At 44.0% G+C, this 17,309-nt stretch overlaps 1 protein-coding gene across 4 annotated transcripts in view; it reads left to right on the plus strand.

Moving 5' to 3' along the window:
- The window catches only part of dgkb (diacylglycerol kinase, beta), a 68,036-nt gene extending 53,578 nt beyond the window's left edge, over positions 1 to 14,458 (plus strand). For all 4 annotated transcript variants that reach the window (XM_061819521.1, XM_061819524.1, XM_061819523.1 and 1 more), the window contains 5 exons: positions 5,217 to 5,307; positions 7,385 to 7,580; positions 11,410 to 11,530; positions 11,667 to 11,727; positions 14,318 to 14,458. In XM_061819521.1, the coding sequence (XP_061675505.1) occupies positions 5,217 to 5,307; positions 7,385 to 7,580; positions 11,410 to 11,530; positions 11,667 to 11,727; positions 14,318 to 14,425 (577 nt within the window). In that variant the 3' untranslated portion in view covers positions 14,426 to 14,458. The remainder of the gene's footprint in view (positions 1 to 5,216; positions 5,308 to 7,384; positions 7,581 to 11,409; positions 11,531 to 11,666; positions 11,728 to 14,317) is intronic.
- The last annotated feature ends 2,851 nt before the right edge of the window (positions 14,459 to 17,309 follow it).

Consider the following 17,309-nt stretch of genomic DNA (forward strand, 5'->3'; position numbering starts at 1 on the left):
GAACCACCGTATGAAGGAAAAGAAGGCGAGGCTTAATTTACGAGTTGTTTCTCTCGTTTTCTTTGTGTAACGTCACGCGCTCCCCTCAATAATTATTCTTGAATTAGTGCTGAACCTACGCAAGTCCCGACCGAGTACGACAATCACTACTTTAGTGTCCTCAAACATCCTTCCTTCAGTCTTGGTGTCTCGGTGCACGTCGAAGGGTTTTAGGACTGCTAGTCCGGTTTAGCTTCGCTAATTAGCCGCGAACAAAGGGACACGTTTGTGCAGTCAGATCATTGCAAATATCGCTCAACACAGATCAAGTGTGTCAATCATTCACACTTAGCTATGTTATGCAAGCGAAGAACTGCTAATTCATTTATATGAGACATGTATTGAAAATCAAATATAGGCCTTACCTTCGTGCAAACATATCTGTTCCGGTTGATGGATTCGGTTGATCATGCGGTCTTCCACAAAGTTTGATCCATCAAAGACATTTTTCGTACTGGGTCTTCGGTTTTGGAAAGGGTACGAATTGAACTCCACCAACTAGCCTTTCAGGATACCTGTCGTCACTATTATAAAGTCCGTGACTACACCTCTTAACCATATCTATTGTTAAAGAACCCAAATACGCAATAAAACGCCAACAGAAGCTATACTGGACCATCCAGCGTTGTCTGAGAAAACTGCGGGTCCAAACAAGGGGCGTGGTTTATGCAGATCTCTGGCCTCTGATTGGTCAGTGACACGGATTGCGCAATTTCTACGGAGGGGTCAATTGCAAACAAAGGCTACTGTACCAAATATTAACATTGTTTTTTTTTTGCAAGTGTTCAAATACTTATTTGCAGCTGTATCACACAAATAAATCGATAAAAAAAATCATCCATTGTGATTTTTGGATTTTTCTTTTTAGATTGTCTCTCTCACAGTGGACATGCACCTACGATGAAAATTTCAGACCCCTCCATGATTTCTAAGTGGGAAAACTTCCAATATAGTAGGGTGTTCAAATACTTGTTTCCTTCAGTGTACAGGCATATTTTATTTATTCTCTGCAAAGGCATGGCAATAGAGATGATTCTTCTTCTATTGCTGCTACTGTTACTTAATATTACTGCATTTTACTGAGATGTCTCTAGAATATTCGTCTGGAATATAATGGCCGAGGTGGCCGCAGTATTCAGTGTGCCCACCAGGAGAAGTACCATGTTCATTGAATTGAACTAAAATACTTCATTCTTATGTCATCACTGTATGTATTTATGAGGGACCATATCATAGTGTACTGTTTTTCTTATTAAATAACACATTACCACATTTTTCTGTTGAGGTTTTGGGCAGGCTAGATTGGATTAATGGCATTTTCATTCATTTCAATAGTGAAAGATGATTTGGGTGTTTTCAGTTATGAGTGGTCATGGATCATTATTTACTCTTATCTCAAGGCCTTGCTGCACCTCTGTGAGGGTTGAAATTCTGAAAACAAACCTGCTGGAGGAAAACATCGCCTATCAGGACTCATAACGTAGTTCCAGAAAGAAGGACTGAAATGTTTAAAATTAGATTTTTGTGAAAGTCTTTCTTTATTTTTTAAGGCTCTATCTTCCAGACCAGTCTCACGTTGAACGAGTCGATGTGTTTGCTGGGAAAAACACGAGCCCATGTTTTTTTTTTTTTTTTTTTCTTGGGAGTACACTTGTGCTTATTTGGCTTTCGACAGGATACACATCGTTACCTTGAACTCCGATAATTAGACTTCTGGTCATTAGTCTGGGAACAAGCCCACCGCCAGGCTTCGCGATGGATCCCGTGTTTGGTGTCAGTCGTCAGGGAACAAATGACAATCCGATCCAGCTGCTAATTATCTAATGAACACCGACGCCGGGTGATTTGTTGCCATGGTGTTAGCTTGTTAGGTTAAGTGGTGCGAATTGACAGGAGTGGCCCTCCTGTCATACTCTGTCTTTTCCTGCTTGCTTGTGGATCCAATACAAAGGCGCGATGTGGCTCGAAAACAGGGATGTGCTCAAGGGCCTCTTTCGAGGCAAAATATGCCAGTGTTTATTTTAAAAATGAATGAATAAGTCTTGGCGGCACGGTGGCTCAGCTGGAAAGCGTTGGCCTCACAGTTGTGAGGTCCCAGGTTCAATCCCAGACCCGCCTGTGTGGAGTTTGCATGTTCTCGCCGTGCCTTCGTGGGTTTCCTCCGGGCACTCCGGTTTCCTCCCACATCCCAAAAACATGCAACATTAATTGGACACTCTAAATTGCCCCTAGGTGTGATTGTGAATGCAGCTGTTTGTCTCAATGTGGCCTGGGATTGGCTGGCAACCAGTTCAGCGTGTACCCCGCCTCCTGCGACCTTTGTGAGGATAAGCGGCAAATAAAATGGATGGATGAATAACTCTTGCTCATTTATAATTGCATTATTTAACGTATTTATAATTTACAAAGCAGGTATTTAAAAATACTTTAACAGCAAAATTTGGGTCAAATTTATATCCATTATCGATCCATTTTCTAAGACGCTTATTCTCACAAGGGTTGCAGGGGTGCTGGAGCCTATTCCAGCTGTCAACGGGCAGGAGGCAGGGTACACCCTGAACTGCTTGCCAGCCGATCACAGGGAACATTGATCCAAACAGCCGCACACTCAATCAAACCAATTTAGAGTGTTCAGTTAATGTTGCATTTTTGGGGGGATGCGGGTGGAAACCGTAGTGCCTGGTGAAAACCCACGCAGGCATGGGGAGAACATGCAAAGTCCACACAGGCAGATCCGGGATCGAACCCGGGACCTCAGAATTGTGAGGCCAACGCTTTGCCTGCTGAACCATCGTGTCACCCATGTTTTGGGCATGTGGGAGGAAACCGGAGTGCCCAGAGAAAACCCAACGCAAGCACGAGGAGAACATGCAAAATCCCCCCCCCCAAGCTTGTACTGTAGATAAAGATTTATTATTATTATGTTATGTAATATTATTATTACAATACACACCAAATTTTATAACATGTATAGTAGCGGTAAAAAAAAAAAATATCAGCCCAATGTGACTAACCAGATTTAATCCACGTTTTCAGTATATTTCTTATCGCTACATGTCAAATAAATTACCGGTAGGTGCAGTAGATTCTCAGAAAACCAACAGGGCCCTACTGAACACTACTGTAAATGCTCAATGTTCTGGATTAAAGAACAGAGTTGGGATACTTTTGCGTACATGTGATATCAACAGGTTGAAGAACAGAAGCCCATTTTTCACTCACACCTGCCGTGTGCCTCATTTGCCCCACAAATCACCAACCGTCCCCTTTGAATGCGTTTCCCTAATTTGTTTATGTCCAAACGCGCTCAGTCCGGTACTGTACCTTCAGCTCAGTCCGCCGTCTTCTGTCTTTCGCCGTCCCTACTGACCACGCGATAAATCAGCCGTGAGTCGCTCTTACCTTGCAAGTGGACCTAATGAAAGGCCATCTATAAAGTGGCTAAATGGTCCTGACAAAAAGTCTTAATGAGGGAATCAATAATTCAGTGATTGTTCCTCTGCTTATACTAATACATCTCCCTGGTTGGGGCCATTCTTTATTGTATTCACTTCTCCATGTCAGCGTTGTTGTTGTTGTGTGTGTGTGTGTGCGTTGATTTTTTTTTTGTTTGTTTTTTTTTTGTATCCTTCACACTGCAAGATAAATGGTTTGGGCTGTTTGTCTCCCCTCAGAAAAATGAAAACCCTTCCGTGAAATTAGAATTCCTGTTTGAGATGAGTGTGACCCCTGCCTTCAAAACGGAGAGTATTCCGTATTGATCGGAAGCCGGGAATGTCGGAAAGTGGAGTCCCGCAAGGGTCGCTGTTCTGACCTCTGTTATTCAAAACTTACATGTTCCCATTAGTTCACGGGTGGCCTAACTTGTGTTCGGCGAGGCCAAATCATACAGTAGTTATGTTTTCCCTCAAAGGGGTTTTATAAATGTCAAAACCATTTAGATTAATCATCATTTTATATGTATTTCATAAATTGTCTCCCACATCAGGACATTAATTGATGAATGAAATAAAACGATGAAATGAATTACAGTAACTTCTCATGTAGAATGCGTACCCATGTATAATACAAGAGATGTAATAAATAAAACAATGAGTTGGCTAAGTTTAATATGTAGAAATGAATCTCACTTTTATTGTGGGCCAGTAACTTTTGCACGGAAGCATTATCGCAAGAGATTTTAAACAAGCAGGCTTGCTAAAATGTAACTCTCGCCACTTGTGATTGTCAAAGAAAACATTCAGACTTTGGAGTCGACAGTGTTGCACGGCCCCCACAAAGTGAGGAAGAGGCGTCGTTATATTCCGCTTCTCGGATACTTCAAGAGAGTTCAGAGAAGGCTTCTAAAGCTGTTTTCAATGCTGCTTAATAATGCAGAAAATAAAAATTGATTACATAGGCACAGACCAAACGTGTCTATTTATGAAAAACAAATAAATTGATTGGATTTGGAGATAAAAGGTTTATGATCAAGAGTGAAGATACACATTTAAATCGGTAAATTAATAATGGATTGATTATAAAGAATAATGTCTACAAATTAGCATTCATTTATTATGACAGCACACAGCAAAGAATTTATTTCATTAAAAAAAATTTTTCAATTGTCGAATTTTCATGTGCAGTTACCTTTTTTGTGAAGTAATTGTTTATGAACTACATAGACTACAAATAACATAAGCATGAATGAATGATTTCAGTTTGAAATCGTTCCCCATTTTACATCTTACGTGAAATGTGGCCCTGGTGCACAAATTTTTGCCCACCTCTGTGATATCATTAACAGTAAGCGTGCATAGACAGATGGTTAGGTCATTGATCAATAGTCTTAGCAAGGGGGTGGAGCGCCCCCCCCCCAGTCTTCGTTTAACTCCAGGGTCACGGACACGACCCTCCCGCACCCCCTCACTGTTGGGCACCCCGCCATCCGTGAGCTCCCTCTCAACGCTTTCTTAACCGCATTTATTGTCATACCTCAATATGTGACGAATGGACTCCATTATGTATTCAGTGGAGATTAATAACGCGCCGATGACAGAAGTCTTTCGTGTCCAGTGTTAAGGAACTCCCTTTTTCGCAGCAGATACGCCTTTGCAGATGCTGTGGCTTGTCCCGAGATTGATGTCTTGTATGGTCTTTGGTCCCTTTCCACTTCCGCTCTCTCTTTCCTCTCCCAGAACAAAGAACAAGTTGTGGTACTTTGAGTTTGGCACTTCAGAGACGTTCTCGGCCACTTGCAAGAAGCTACATGACTTTCTGGAAGTCGAGGTGAGTCCGGTCCCTGCGTTCATCGCCGTTTGGTTCGTCATGGGGGGGCACCGTCTTCGACCCACCTGCGATAGCTGGAAAATCTACAAAGAGACGATTTAAAGGGGAAGTACGCTCGTTGAAAATAACAATGTATCAGATAGGTCATGTCATTGGTATTGTAACTTTAAAATAAAGATTTTCATCAGATATCATTTAAGGTTGTCTATATTGGCAATTTTGAATGTTCCCGGGCGCTGATATTTTGGCGAGTCACATGACCTACGTCCGCGATGTGACGTGTCATGTGCTCAGCCTGAGGTTGATTTCTCGGATATGTCCTCATCTGATGAATAGAAGTATCGCTTGATCGGGAAGACGGAGGAATACGTCCATACAGATTTGAACCTGTGGCTGTCAATAATGTTGAATATTCGGATATTTCGGACAGGAATAACGCGGAGTTTGACTATTCGGAGGCCTACGCGCGGGAGATAAGTGCGTAAACAAAGGCCGCTGGAACTCCGGCAGATGGCTGCGAGCGAGCGAGCTTTGGCAGCTGGCCGCGAGCGAGCGAGCTCCATCGGACAGCGAGCCGCGAGCGAGTGAGCTCCATCCGACAGCGGGCCGCGAGCTAACGAGCTTTGTCCGGCAGCCGGCCGCGAGCTAGCGAGGGAACGAGCGTTGTCGTGCAGCCGGCTGCAAGCTAGTGAGCGAACGAGCTTTGTCCGGCAGCCGGCCACGGGCTAGCAAGCGAACAAACTTTGTCTGGTGCGTAGGCCTCAGAGTGGTCAGACTCCACATCATTCCTATCTGAAGAACCATCCGATTCAACATGACAACATCAACATTATTGACAGCCACAGGTTGAAATCTGTATGGACGTATTGCTCCGTCTTCCCGATCAACCGATACTTCTATTTCTTCATCAGATGAGGATAATTCCGAGAAATCAGCGGTGACAATAACTGTGTAGGTTGAACACATGACACATCACATTGCGCATGTAGGTCATGTGACTCGCCAAAACGGCAGCGACCTGGAACATTCAAAATTACCGCTATAAAAACAACCTTAAATGATATCTGATGAAAATCTTTATTTTAAAGTTACATTACCAATGACATGACCTATCTGATACATTGTTATTTTCAATGAGTGGACTTTAAAGAAACATTTTCATTATAGTTTTACCCCCGCCACGATTTATGAAACAGCTGACCGGCGTGTTTCCCACAAATAGCTCTTAATTGTGCTACTTTCACTCCTCCAAAAACGTGTAAGTGAAGGGTCTCGGCACTTGAATTCCCACTGGACTCGGTTGCCGCACAAAGGTAATTAGCCCTACGCGACCCTGCCGAGTGTGATATCGAATGATAATGAAGATACAAGTCTCCTTTTTCCCCGCACTCTAAAAAAGTACCTTATTAATTACGACTGAAAAGTATGAAACCAGATAGAGATTTACTTCATTTTTCCACATTAATGGAAAAACAACAAATTCATTTTCCAGGCTACTGTGACAGACTGAGCCTATAATTGCCCATTTTAATTGTATAATAGATGAAATTGGAAATGTAAACCAAACTATGATCGCAAAACAAAAATTGAATCAGGCCGTTACTGTAAATTATGTTTCGCTTGTATCGGTTAGCATATGATCAGTTGTTAACTTCCACCGATGCCAAGACTGAACCCGACTTTTCTTTGCATCAGCTTGAGAGTTTTTGTCACCAGTTTGTCTCCTGCAGAGCTTCACCTGCTTTTTGGACCCCTACGGAAACATTTTCAACACGCTGCTTGTTTTGACTAACCCTCCAAATTGTTATTCAGCAGATACTGTTGTCCTAATTTGGTTCAGCACCAAATCGTGCAACTTATTATGAATATGCCTGTGTTTTCATCAAAAAAGCTGAGCAAACGGTGAGGACTGCAGTCCTAGTGGTCATATTTAGGGAACGACAAGTAAAACATTTGACCAAAGTGGCCTTAAAAAGTCTTCCACCTCTGATATGTCACATGGAAATCAGTTATTGGGGTTTTTGCTAATCTTGGTCTTGCTAATCCTCCCGTCGTATTCTTTCTCCCTTACCGACAGTGTGACGGCGTTACGCTGGACCTGAGCGCCGTCTCTCTGGAGGGCATCGCCATCCTCAACATTCCCAGCATGCACGGCGGCTCCAACCTGTGGGGCGAGAGCAAGAAGAGGCGGGGACACCGCAAGGCGGCCAAGAAGGGCCCGGACAGGAGGATGCCTCTGACCGACCCCAAGGAGCTCGTGTTTGCGGTTCAAGGTGAGAGCAGGACAATGTAAAGGTTCAACGTCAAACTTGGAGCCCCCAAACTTTTCCCAAGTCCATGAATATTTCACGGGTGACAAGGCGAATCACAGGCGCGCGGCTTTTGTTTGCGACACAGAGGTAAAACCGTGTCACTATTTGGAACTGTCACTTGCGTATTAATGGCCCGCGAGGGCGGCGGAGGACAAGCTCAGTTAATAGGAGCGGACTCCCACGACTCCATTTACGTCAAAAGGACACCCGTCACTGGGGAACGTGTGAATGGACGAAAAAGAAAGGCCAGTGCAGCAAACTGATAAAAGACAATGAAGATCAAAAATGTCTGTCCGACTTTTCCTTGATGAACATCGAGGAAGCCAACGGACATTGCCAAAAATGCCACAACTGCTTTGCTGGGTAGAGGAAAACCTGAAGCTAGATGCAGAACCATCGGGAACTAAAACTGGGCACAAACCTGCAAGTAAATTCATTAGCAAGTAATACTTTGATGCCTGATGTCAGAGAAATGGAAAAGAAAACATTGAACCAGGAACCTGATGATCAGAAGCCGGCACAGTAATTCAGAGCCTTCTTGTTTTATGAATCCACAATACGAAAATGTCAACTAAAACTGGACATCTCCACGTTAATTCAGACCCGAGTAGCCCCCCCTTCTCCAAAAAGGCACATTGAATGGTAAACACAAGTGCATTAGCCAGAGGGGGCGTAGTCGAGCACCACACATGGATCAAACCGTTGGCAGGTTATTGTGTGTGTGCGCGCGTGTGCATCTTTGTGCGTGTGTGTGTGTGCGGCTGACCTTTCTGGAGCTGTTAAATCATCCTGCTGGTGACGCCAGGAGACAAGCCCCTCAGGTGGAAGGGAATGGCTGCGGAGTGAATTATTTACAATGGGAGTGAGATTTCCCCCCCCCCCCCCTCAGTGTGGGTGTGTTGTTTGGGGAATGATGCACCGTGACAAGCCCCTTGCGAAGCGTTCATTGGAGGACACCTCGGCACAGAAGTCGTCCTCCCGACATTTCGCTGTAGTTGGAGGTGACGGGCTGGGTGGTGCCTCGACAGCAGGATGAAGGTTAGAGAGCTTCTTTAGGATGACATCAAGTGAGGCCCCCCCACTTTTGATATTACGTTCAATCCAAAAATGTATATCGTCGCTAAACCTCTCTCCATGGCAACCCAGTTAAGTTGGGTGTGAATGAATATGGAGGCGCACCTCTTTCAAGGTTTCATTGAACATCTACAACATTTCTATGGCAACCTGTTTAGGCGACTAGTTAGGTCTGAATTCACTCGTTAATTGCTGTGACCTTTTAGTTTAGTTTACGCTATTTCAGCCAGTTAGGTTTGAACCTGTTGGTTGCTAATAAATTGGAGTTGAAAGTGCCACTGTCGTGAAAGGGATGATTTTTAGAAGGTTATTAATGAAAAAACGGCAGCCGGTATGGACGTCTCCGTTCTTTCACCACAAAACATGATTTTGACGTATATGGCTTTTTGTAACTCCTGCGATGAAAATCCTCTTGAGGGATTTGGGAGGGAAGAACCAGGAAGTGGCGTTGGAGGCAGTAGCGCACTCAAGCGGACTCATTTGTGACTATTAGTTTCACCTGCGGGAAGGTAGCTCGTTGTTGCTTCGTGTTCGCCAAAATGCCGGCTCGTTGCATTGCTGGACATTGCACAAACGCTCGCATGGATTCTCTCTTCATACTTTTTCAAAAGATCTGGTTCGTCGTGAAACATGGATTGCATGGGTGGAAAGGACGAGAGCTACGTGGGTTCCAAATAACAGGTAGGTGTGTGTACAGCTACTAAAAAAAACAAGAGTTGGGGATGGGCTGGGTGTAATCCATTAAGTCAGGGGTGCTAAATGTGTCGATGTGCGCATCGGAAGGCTTCTGTGCAGCAGCCAATGAAAGACGGCTTCCGCAGGCCTTGTGGATCGCCACTGGGCTTGTCGACCGGGGTGACTCGTTGCGGCTGAGCTGCGGTGGCTCATCTCCGTCGTGGAAGTGGATCAGACGGGGAGGCGCTTTGGCCGCGTCGTCGTTGCTCGAGGGCGGCGCTGTTTTCGTCACCGCCGCGCGGAGGTGGATCGGGGCGGGGAGGTGGTTTGGCCATGATCCGCATATCATCTAAATATGGCTCGAAGCAAAAGGGTAATATTGCCCCCGGTAACTTCCCACGGTTGTGAGATGTTCTCTTCTTCGAAAAGAGCTTCTGTGTAAGAAGGGGCGTGTTGGTCTCCCACAGTAGGGGCCAAAGCATGTTTTCAATGGCGAATGTCTGGGGTGATGTCACGGACAGGAGATGCAGCCAATATGCTGACCACTTGGATGTTGTCAAATGACACTTACGCAAACTTTGCGCATGGATGACGCGCATATTATTATATCATATTTATTTTTTCGTATAGACGAAGTGAATAATCTGACATGTATTTTTCATTTCAATTTCTATTCTAGAATGTTTATAGGGAAGACACTTGACCTTTAAGTTGGAGTTTTTGTCACGGGCATTTGCCAGTTTGTCGTTGCAATGAGTTAGTGAGCTGCAATCTCCACCACTGAAAATAGTGTAGTGTTGAGCTATCCTCGTCCCAGCATTTCTGTGCCACCACAGTTTAGTCCTGTCCTAGGTACCTCTGCCTTCTCGGATTGCACCGTGTACGACCACAGCTTTGAATAAAACTACGCCTAACATCATGCCCTCGTCTCGGAGTCCTGCATTTGGGTCCAGCCCTGCACCGGGAGTTTGTGACACAATCTTCAGATAATTCTCTCATAATCCACACAGTATTTCTATGGTGGGAAAGCAATACTTTTCTGAATTAACCTGCTGGTTTCTGATTTGTTTCTCTTCAGAATGATCCCACGCCAAACCTGAACACCCCCCTCACAATGTTTCATTTGCATTTCCGCAGCAGCCTGTTTAAGCGGCAATTTATGATATCAATGGTTATTAGATCTCTGTAGCCTGAGGCAAAAAAAGCATCACCGCCCGCGGTGACACCGTGCACATCACGCGCGTGAAAGCGTTTGCACTCGGGTGAGAAAACGGGGGGAAGGGTGAAGGGCCGATGTCATCCGTGTATGTACACACGGTGTGACCCTGAAAAGCAGCTCACTCACAGCCCCAGATAGAGAGCGACGCCTGTCCATCACCATGGTGACGGGCGCGACAACAACAACAGCAGCCACGGGAAAGCGGACACGACAGGTTTGGAGGAGCCAGCTCACACCCTCGCACGCATCCCCCCCCCCCCAAAAAAAAAAAAAAAAGAAAAAGAAGAAGAAGAAAGCTTCTGGGTTTCAATTAATGTGAACGCGCTCCCGCCCGGGAAGGCAGCAGCTCTCTAATACGGGGAGGGAAGCGTCGGAGGCTGAAGCAGATGGGGCCCCGCGTGACACCCCAGCCTCCAACAGGGCCAAAATCAATACACATCAGTGCAAATTAATAATGATATGATCACAAGATTGCCTGGCATTGCCGGTGCAATCTAATTAATTGACGCTCTGCTGTTCTTAACTCGACGTTTACGTGTCTCAGATGTCGATGTCGACAAGTGAGGAGCGCGACGACTTTTGTTCTTGTTCAGATGACTTTCTTCGCCGCGAGCCGTTTGCGGCATTGCGTATTTCTATGGCAACCGTTTTGGACAGCAAGCGGTTGGGTCTGAATTAACTGGATGCTTTCTGTGACGTTTGAATTCATATTTCGCAAGTTTTATATTACAATTCAATGCTTGTCGCTTGCAGCTTGACGAGCACGTCATATTTTTCTTTTTTTTTCTTTTTTCTCTTGACTCTCGGTTATGTGGGTTTCAGACCTGTCCGATCAGCTGTTAGAGGTGGTCGGGCTGGAGGGCGCCATGGAGATGGGTCAGATCTACACGGGCCTGAAAAGCGCCGGAAGACGCTTGGCTCAGTGCTCCTCCGTCACCATCAGGTAAGGGCTGCTGGTTTCCATTTTTATTGTACTCGTCCTAAAAAGGTTTTGGAGAACATGGACACTAAATTCACCAAAATATGTCTCCATTTCCACCATTTCAGTCTCTTTAAGACATTTCAATTCTGTTTTGCAGAACCAGTAAATCACTTCCCATGCAGATTGATGGCGAACCTTGGATGCAGACCCCCTGCACTGTAAGTGTTCATGTATTTATGTATGTATTTTCATCCATGGCGTTGGATGATTTTCACACTGTGACTCAAACAGTGAATAATGCTGACCAGTCGGAGGTTTTCTTTCTTAAGGAAAGAATTTTACCAAGTCAAACCCAAGACTAAAAGTGGGTGCAGTGACGGCTCATATCTTAAAAACCTCTAAAGTCGGGTCACTCGTAAGTCAAGGTACCGCCGTACTTGGTTTCTTTTGGCGTCCTTGGAATAACCAGGCATATCCCGTCATTTCCGGCCTATAAGCCGCAACTTTTTACACACGCTTTCAACCCTGCGGCTTATGCGGTGATGCAGCTAATTTGTGCATTTTTTCTAACGGCCGCAAGGGGGGGGCACTCGAGGGGAAAAGGTAAGAATGAGACCAAATAAATGTGCCGAGGAAGTGACTTTGATGGGTCCGGCCCTGTTAGCACTGCGCTACCGTGTTACTGCTGTGTCTCATTAATTATTACCAGCATGTTTTTTTTTTGTTTGTTTTTAAACTGGCACTGTTAGCGCGGTGCTACCTTTAGTGCGGCGTTAGCGTTAAACTTTCTGTGTACCGTCTTTATTTGTAAATATCTCGTGTTTCAATGTCAGTTTCAATGTGGGCACTTGTGGCTTTGACACGGCGCTAGCTTTAGTGTTAGCGCGGCGGTAGCATTAGCGTTGGGGAAGCATTAGCGCAGCGGTAGCGTTAGCATTAAACTTTGTGTACCATCTTGATTTGTAAATATCTCGTGTTTCAATGTCAGTTTCAATTTGGCCACTTGGGGCTTTTACACGGCAGCGGCCTATGTATGGACCAATCGGTATTTCCTTTGCAAATGTACTGGGAGAGGCTTATAACCACGTCTGCTCTCTAGGCCGGGAATTACGGTAAGTGACCTGTCCTCCCTCTAGAACCTTTACTTTCATGTTCACTTTAAAGGTAGTTGGACTCGTGAAAAGTAAATTCAGCTGAATTCGATTTGGATCATGGCTGATTTGCGCCACGCATGTAGTGAAAGCGAAAGAATAATTAACCTCCATTAGTGCAATCACACGTGAAAAGAGCGTAACATCTCGCAACCTGCTCATCAAAGCGAAAGAGAAACATGTCAGACGTCGCTCAGAAATGCAAATCCTCCGACAGACACTCGTCAATATGTTTATTCATGCAGCAGCATTTGCATACTTGTTGTTAATAATTAGCGGGCTAACATCCCATCTGGACTGTGAAGTTTTCTGACGGCGTCGAACAACACACGCCACGCGAAAGAAGAAGAAGCCGGTGTGGAAATCGTCACGGCGCGCTGAAGAGCCCTCGCGGGCCGCTCCTTTGGTCACGCCACGCCTCGTTGGCCTGCGGATTGGCGCCACGTATGGAAATTCGCGCCGCGCTTTTTAACGTGAGGGGGCCGTTGTAATTAAAGACAAAAACAAGCTCAAAGGAGGCGAGATGTTTCATTGTGGAAAAAAAAAAAGCATCTTGCCGACTGGGAAAACACTGGAGACAGATGTGATGAAAATTAAAATAAAATTCATCATGTGCATTTGCAAGAAAAGTATGCGGATCCTTCAGAATCACCTGGATTTTTCTATTCTATTCGAATGTGATCTGATTTTCAACAGCGTCGTCTCTTGTCTTCTAAATTTGACACGCCACATAGAAGAGTGTTATTAAAATCCTGGCACATTAAAATGATGAAAAAAAATACTAAATATAAAGATAAGGCTTTAAAAATCTTGAAAAATTACTACATTGGCTTCGATCTCACAGTGACGAAAATAAGTATTTGAACATCCTGCTATAGTGCAAAAGCAGGGACATCGTGGGGGATTTTCTATACCAGAGCAACGAGGCGCTCTAAAATAAAATGTTCACAGCAGTTTGGAGGACTGTGCCACACATTGGCTGTCGTATCCACTTAAATTAATGCGGCTAATTTGTGCATTTTTTTCTCACGGGCGCAAGGGGGCTCTCGAGTGGAAAAGGTAAGAGTAAGACCGGTGGAATATATGTGCCCAGGAAGTGACTTTTACCATCTCTTTTAGTGCTGTGCTAGCGTGTTACTGCCGCCCCTCAATGATTTTTACCGGTAAGTTTTATTTTAACCGGCCCTGTTAGCGCTAGCTTTAGGATTAGCGTTAGGGCTAGCGTTAGGGCTACCATTAGTGCTGCACTAGCGCTAAACTCTTTCTGTGTACTGTCTTTCTTTGTAAATATCTCGCGTTTCAATGTGGACACTTGCGGCTTTTACACAACGGCGGCATACATATGTACCAAATGGTGTTTCCTTTACAAATGTACTCGATGAGGCTTGTAACTAGCTGCGCTCCGTAGGCCGTGAATTGCGGTAATTGTTCTTCTGCCTTTTCTCTGCGTGACATTCATGCGCATACTCACGACAGACAACAAGGCGCTCTAACGGTGACAATCCAAAGGGAACACAACGCAAAACTGCATGCTGCAATGTTCTTGTACAGTGGGGGAGGTTCATGAACGGTGATGTCGCGGCTCTCCGGACTAAAGATTTGGGATTTTATATTCAAACTCCCTAAATCTCTGTGGTGTACCAATTCTTCTGGCCAGATCGAGATCGTCCACAAGAACCAGGCTCCCATGCTGATGGGTCCTCAGCCGAGTCGCAGCTTCTTCTCCTCGCTGGTGAGGAGAAGGCGGGCCGAGAGCAAAGACTGAGCCCTCCCGAGGCGACACAGGTCCTCAAAAGTCCTGGCCAGAACCGCTGAAAGTCATCGCGCAGGCTGATCCCCCGACTCTTTTGGACGCGTTTGGAGATGCGAGGGGGCTTGCGTGTTTGCCTGCTTGTTTGCCCAGAGTGCCGTAGCAAAGTGTGGGATCTGCCAGGTGGGTCTCGGAGCGCAGTTTAGATCCAAAAGGGTTTTTTTTTTGTTGTTTTTTTTTTTTTGCTGTCGTGCCGTAGCAGAGGAATGTGCTTTGTCATGATGCGTCTGCACATTTGGTACTCTGACTTGACCAGTGCCACAAATTAGCGTTTTGTTCAATTTTTATTTATTTTGATCTTTTTTACTTTTTGTTTGTGTTGTGCTCCAAAATTTCAGTTACCATCAGAGTATTTAAATATGAAATCAAACTTTAGCCTGTGGCCTGTTTTTTCAATGTTGTTTTGTAATTGAAATGAAAGCGAGCACTTTTATTTATTTCCGACGTTCTTATTTCCCTGTTTTGAAGCGCCGCTGATGTGATTTTCCTCCGCATTCGGCGGTCACCTCACACGCGTTGCCTTTTCTTGTCCGCGGCTCGCTCCCGCCAGTCGTTTATTGATCGTCCCGAAGAAAATCGACGCGCATGCCACTTCTTTTGCAAGAACGGACGGCTCAGTGTGAATCCGGTGCTCGTGTTTGATTTAAGCGGAAAAGGGAGCCCGAATGACTTTGCCATGTAGGTGCGCCGTTAAGGTAACATGCCTTGATTTGATTTTTGTACAGTTCATTTGCGTAAAAATACAAAAAGACGAAATGACTATTGACTGAAGGTACGAAGACACTCGGTACTTTCGTTTACATTGAGTACAGTCAGGGTACCAATTTCTTTTTCTGTTATATTTAAAACGTACAAAAAAAACAGCAGGAATTTGCCAACATAAAAAATTCAGATTAAATATAATAAATAAATATCGTACACAGCGATGCAAGCACAACGTTATCATATAGAGTAGCCATTTTATTTTCTTTTGAGGAAAGTGCAGCATCGGTGATTTGTTTTTTTAGGAAATCAAGTGAAATTCTGTAAACAATACAACAAATGTATTTATTAATTTAGAGTAGCCAAAATCCTTTCTTTTTCTCAAAATGCCACAATATTTTTCTGAAAATATCGATTCAAATAATATAATTATTCACATTTAACTGTTGACAAATGTTCTTTTTAGGAAAGTGCAACACCAATCATTTGTCTCCTTTTAAGTAAAAGAGTAAAATAATGCATTAAAAAAATGGATGTACAGACAATAAAACTTATTTATTTATTTATAAATGTTGAATCATTGTATTTTTAGAAAAATGCCACAGTTTTCCTTTTGGAGGAGACAAACATTGCAGACAAGTATTACAGTCACAGTTATTAACCAAATCCCGTACATTTGCACAAAATTATGTATCATACACGCGTATGATTTAACAATCTACTGCATTTCCACAATCGGTGCTCTTCCCTCAATTGGACACCACGTACAGTAGTACAGCATTAAAAATGGTTCGACAGATGAGATTACGCCGCAATGTTTATAGTCCTGAAGAACTTGCAATTTTCCAAATGTATGTTTACGTTGTTCAGTATTGTTGACAAAAATATCCTTTAGTCAAGGCCTCCCACGTAAAAAGAAGACACCTGCAGTTGAGAATATTAAACACCAGAAATGAGTTATTATCTTGCGTGATATGGCCGCATCAAAATTTGTCCGCATAGCGAGCAGCATGACGTGCGCCTCATAATTGTCGTCTTTGCGCCCCTGCATGGTTTTTGCGCTTGTTGGAAGTAGGAACAAGTCTTTGCTTTGTATTTTGGATTCCTTTTTTTTCTTCTTCACTCTGGAAAATGTGGCCGCGTGTTGTTTTGCCTCAGATGTGGAGGGGAGGGAAAAAATGCCTGTTGATGTCAACTAAGATGATGAGGATAGTAATTAAAACAAAAACCAAAACCCTCGTTTGACGTGATTTTTGCTCGTTTGCTCATGGAAACGTCTACCCGGCCACCGTGAGCTTTCCGCGCTGCCGTCGGGCGAGACGCAGGTTACGCACTCGCCACCCTGGAGCGGCTGCCGGCCAATCGTAGGGCACACGTACACGAGCATGCTGACATGAAAACTCCAGCTGGGATCCAAACTCAGAGCCTCTCCACTGTGGGCCGGACACGCGAACCACTAGGGCAGCGTGTTACCCGTTGAAATGGCTTCCCAAGAAAAATGCAGTTCAACTGAGGCCAATGGAAAAAAAATAATTAGAGGTTATTGGTGGTGTTGTTTCCCGTATTTCCTTGCCAAGCCATCATTTTACAGTTAATTGATTTCTTTTTTTTTTTAAAGTTCAGCCTTTGCTTTTGTGAATGATCAATTCCACAAAGTCTCACTAAAACCAAATCATACAAAAACCAAAGCATTATTTTCCATATGAATGAATGAAAATCCCATGAATCAGTTCCAGACACATAGGATATTAACAAAAAAAAAAAAAAATTGGAGGGAATATCTATAATAAGGTACAGAAACCACTGTTGAATCAGATAGATAATTGAACATTAAATATCATTTACACCTTTATAAAAGACTTTACTGTGGTAAATACTGGACAAGTTATTGTTTGGAAGGGTGATCCGCCATTTTTGTACTTTGCTATGAGTTTTTTTTTTCTGTAATTCTGTGGTGTTTCCTGTCTTCGTCAAACCATCTTGAAAGTTACAGAAAAACCCTTTTACAGACAACTCAAGTCCTTCCTTTAGACTTCCAATACATCTTTTTGTACGCAATCGTCTTTCTTGTCTTTCACAAAAGTGGCATTTTCTTTGGCTCCACGGTGACTTACTGAACAGTCACTCAATGAAGAAG

This window comes from Syngnathoides biaculeatus, chromosome 5 (assembly GCF_019802595.1).
Source record: "Syngnathoides biaculeatus isolate LvHL_M chromosome 5, ASM1980259v1, whole genome shotgun sequence".
NCBI lineage: Eukaryota > Metazoa > Chordata > Actinopteri > Syngnathiformes > Syngnathidae > Syngnathoides > Syngnathoides biaculeatus.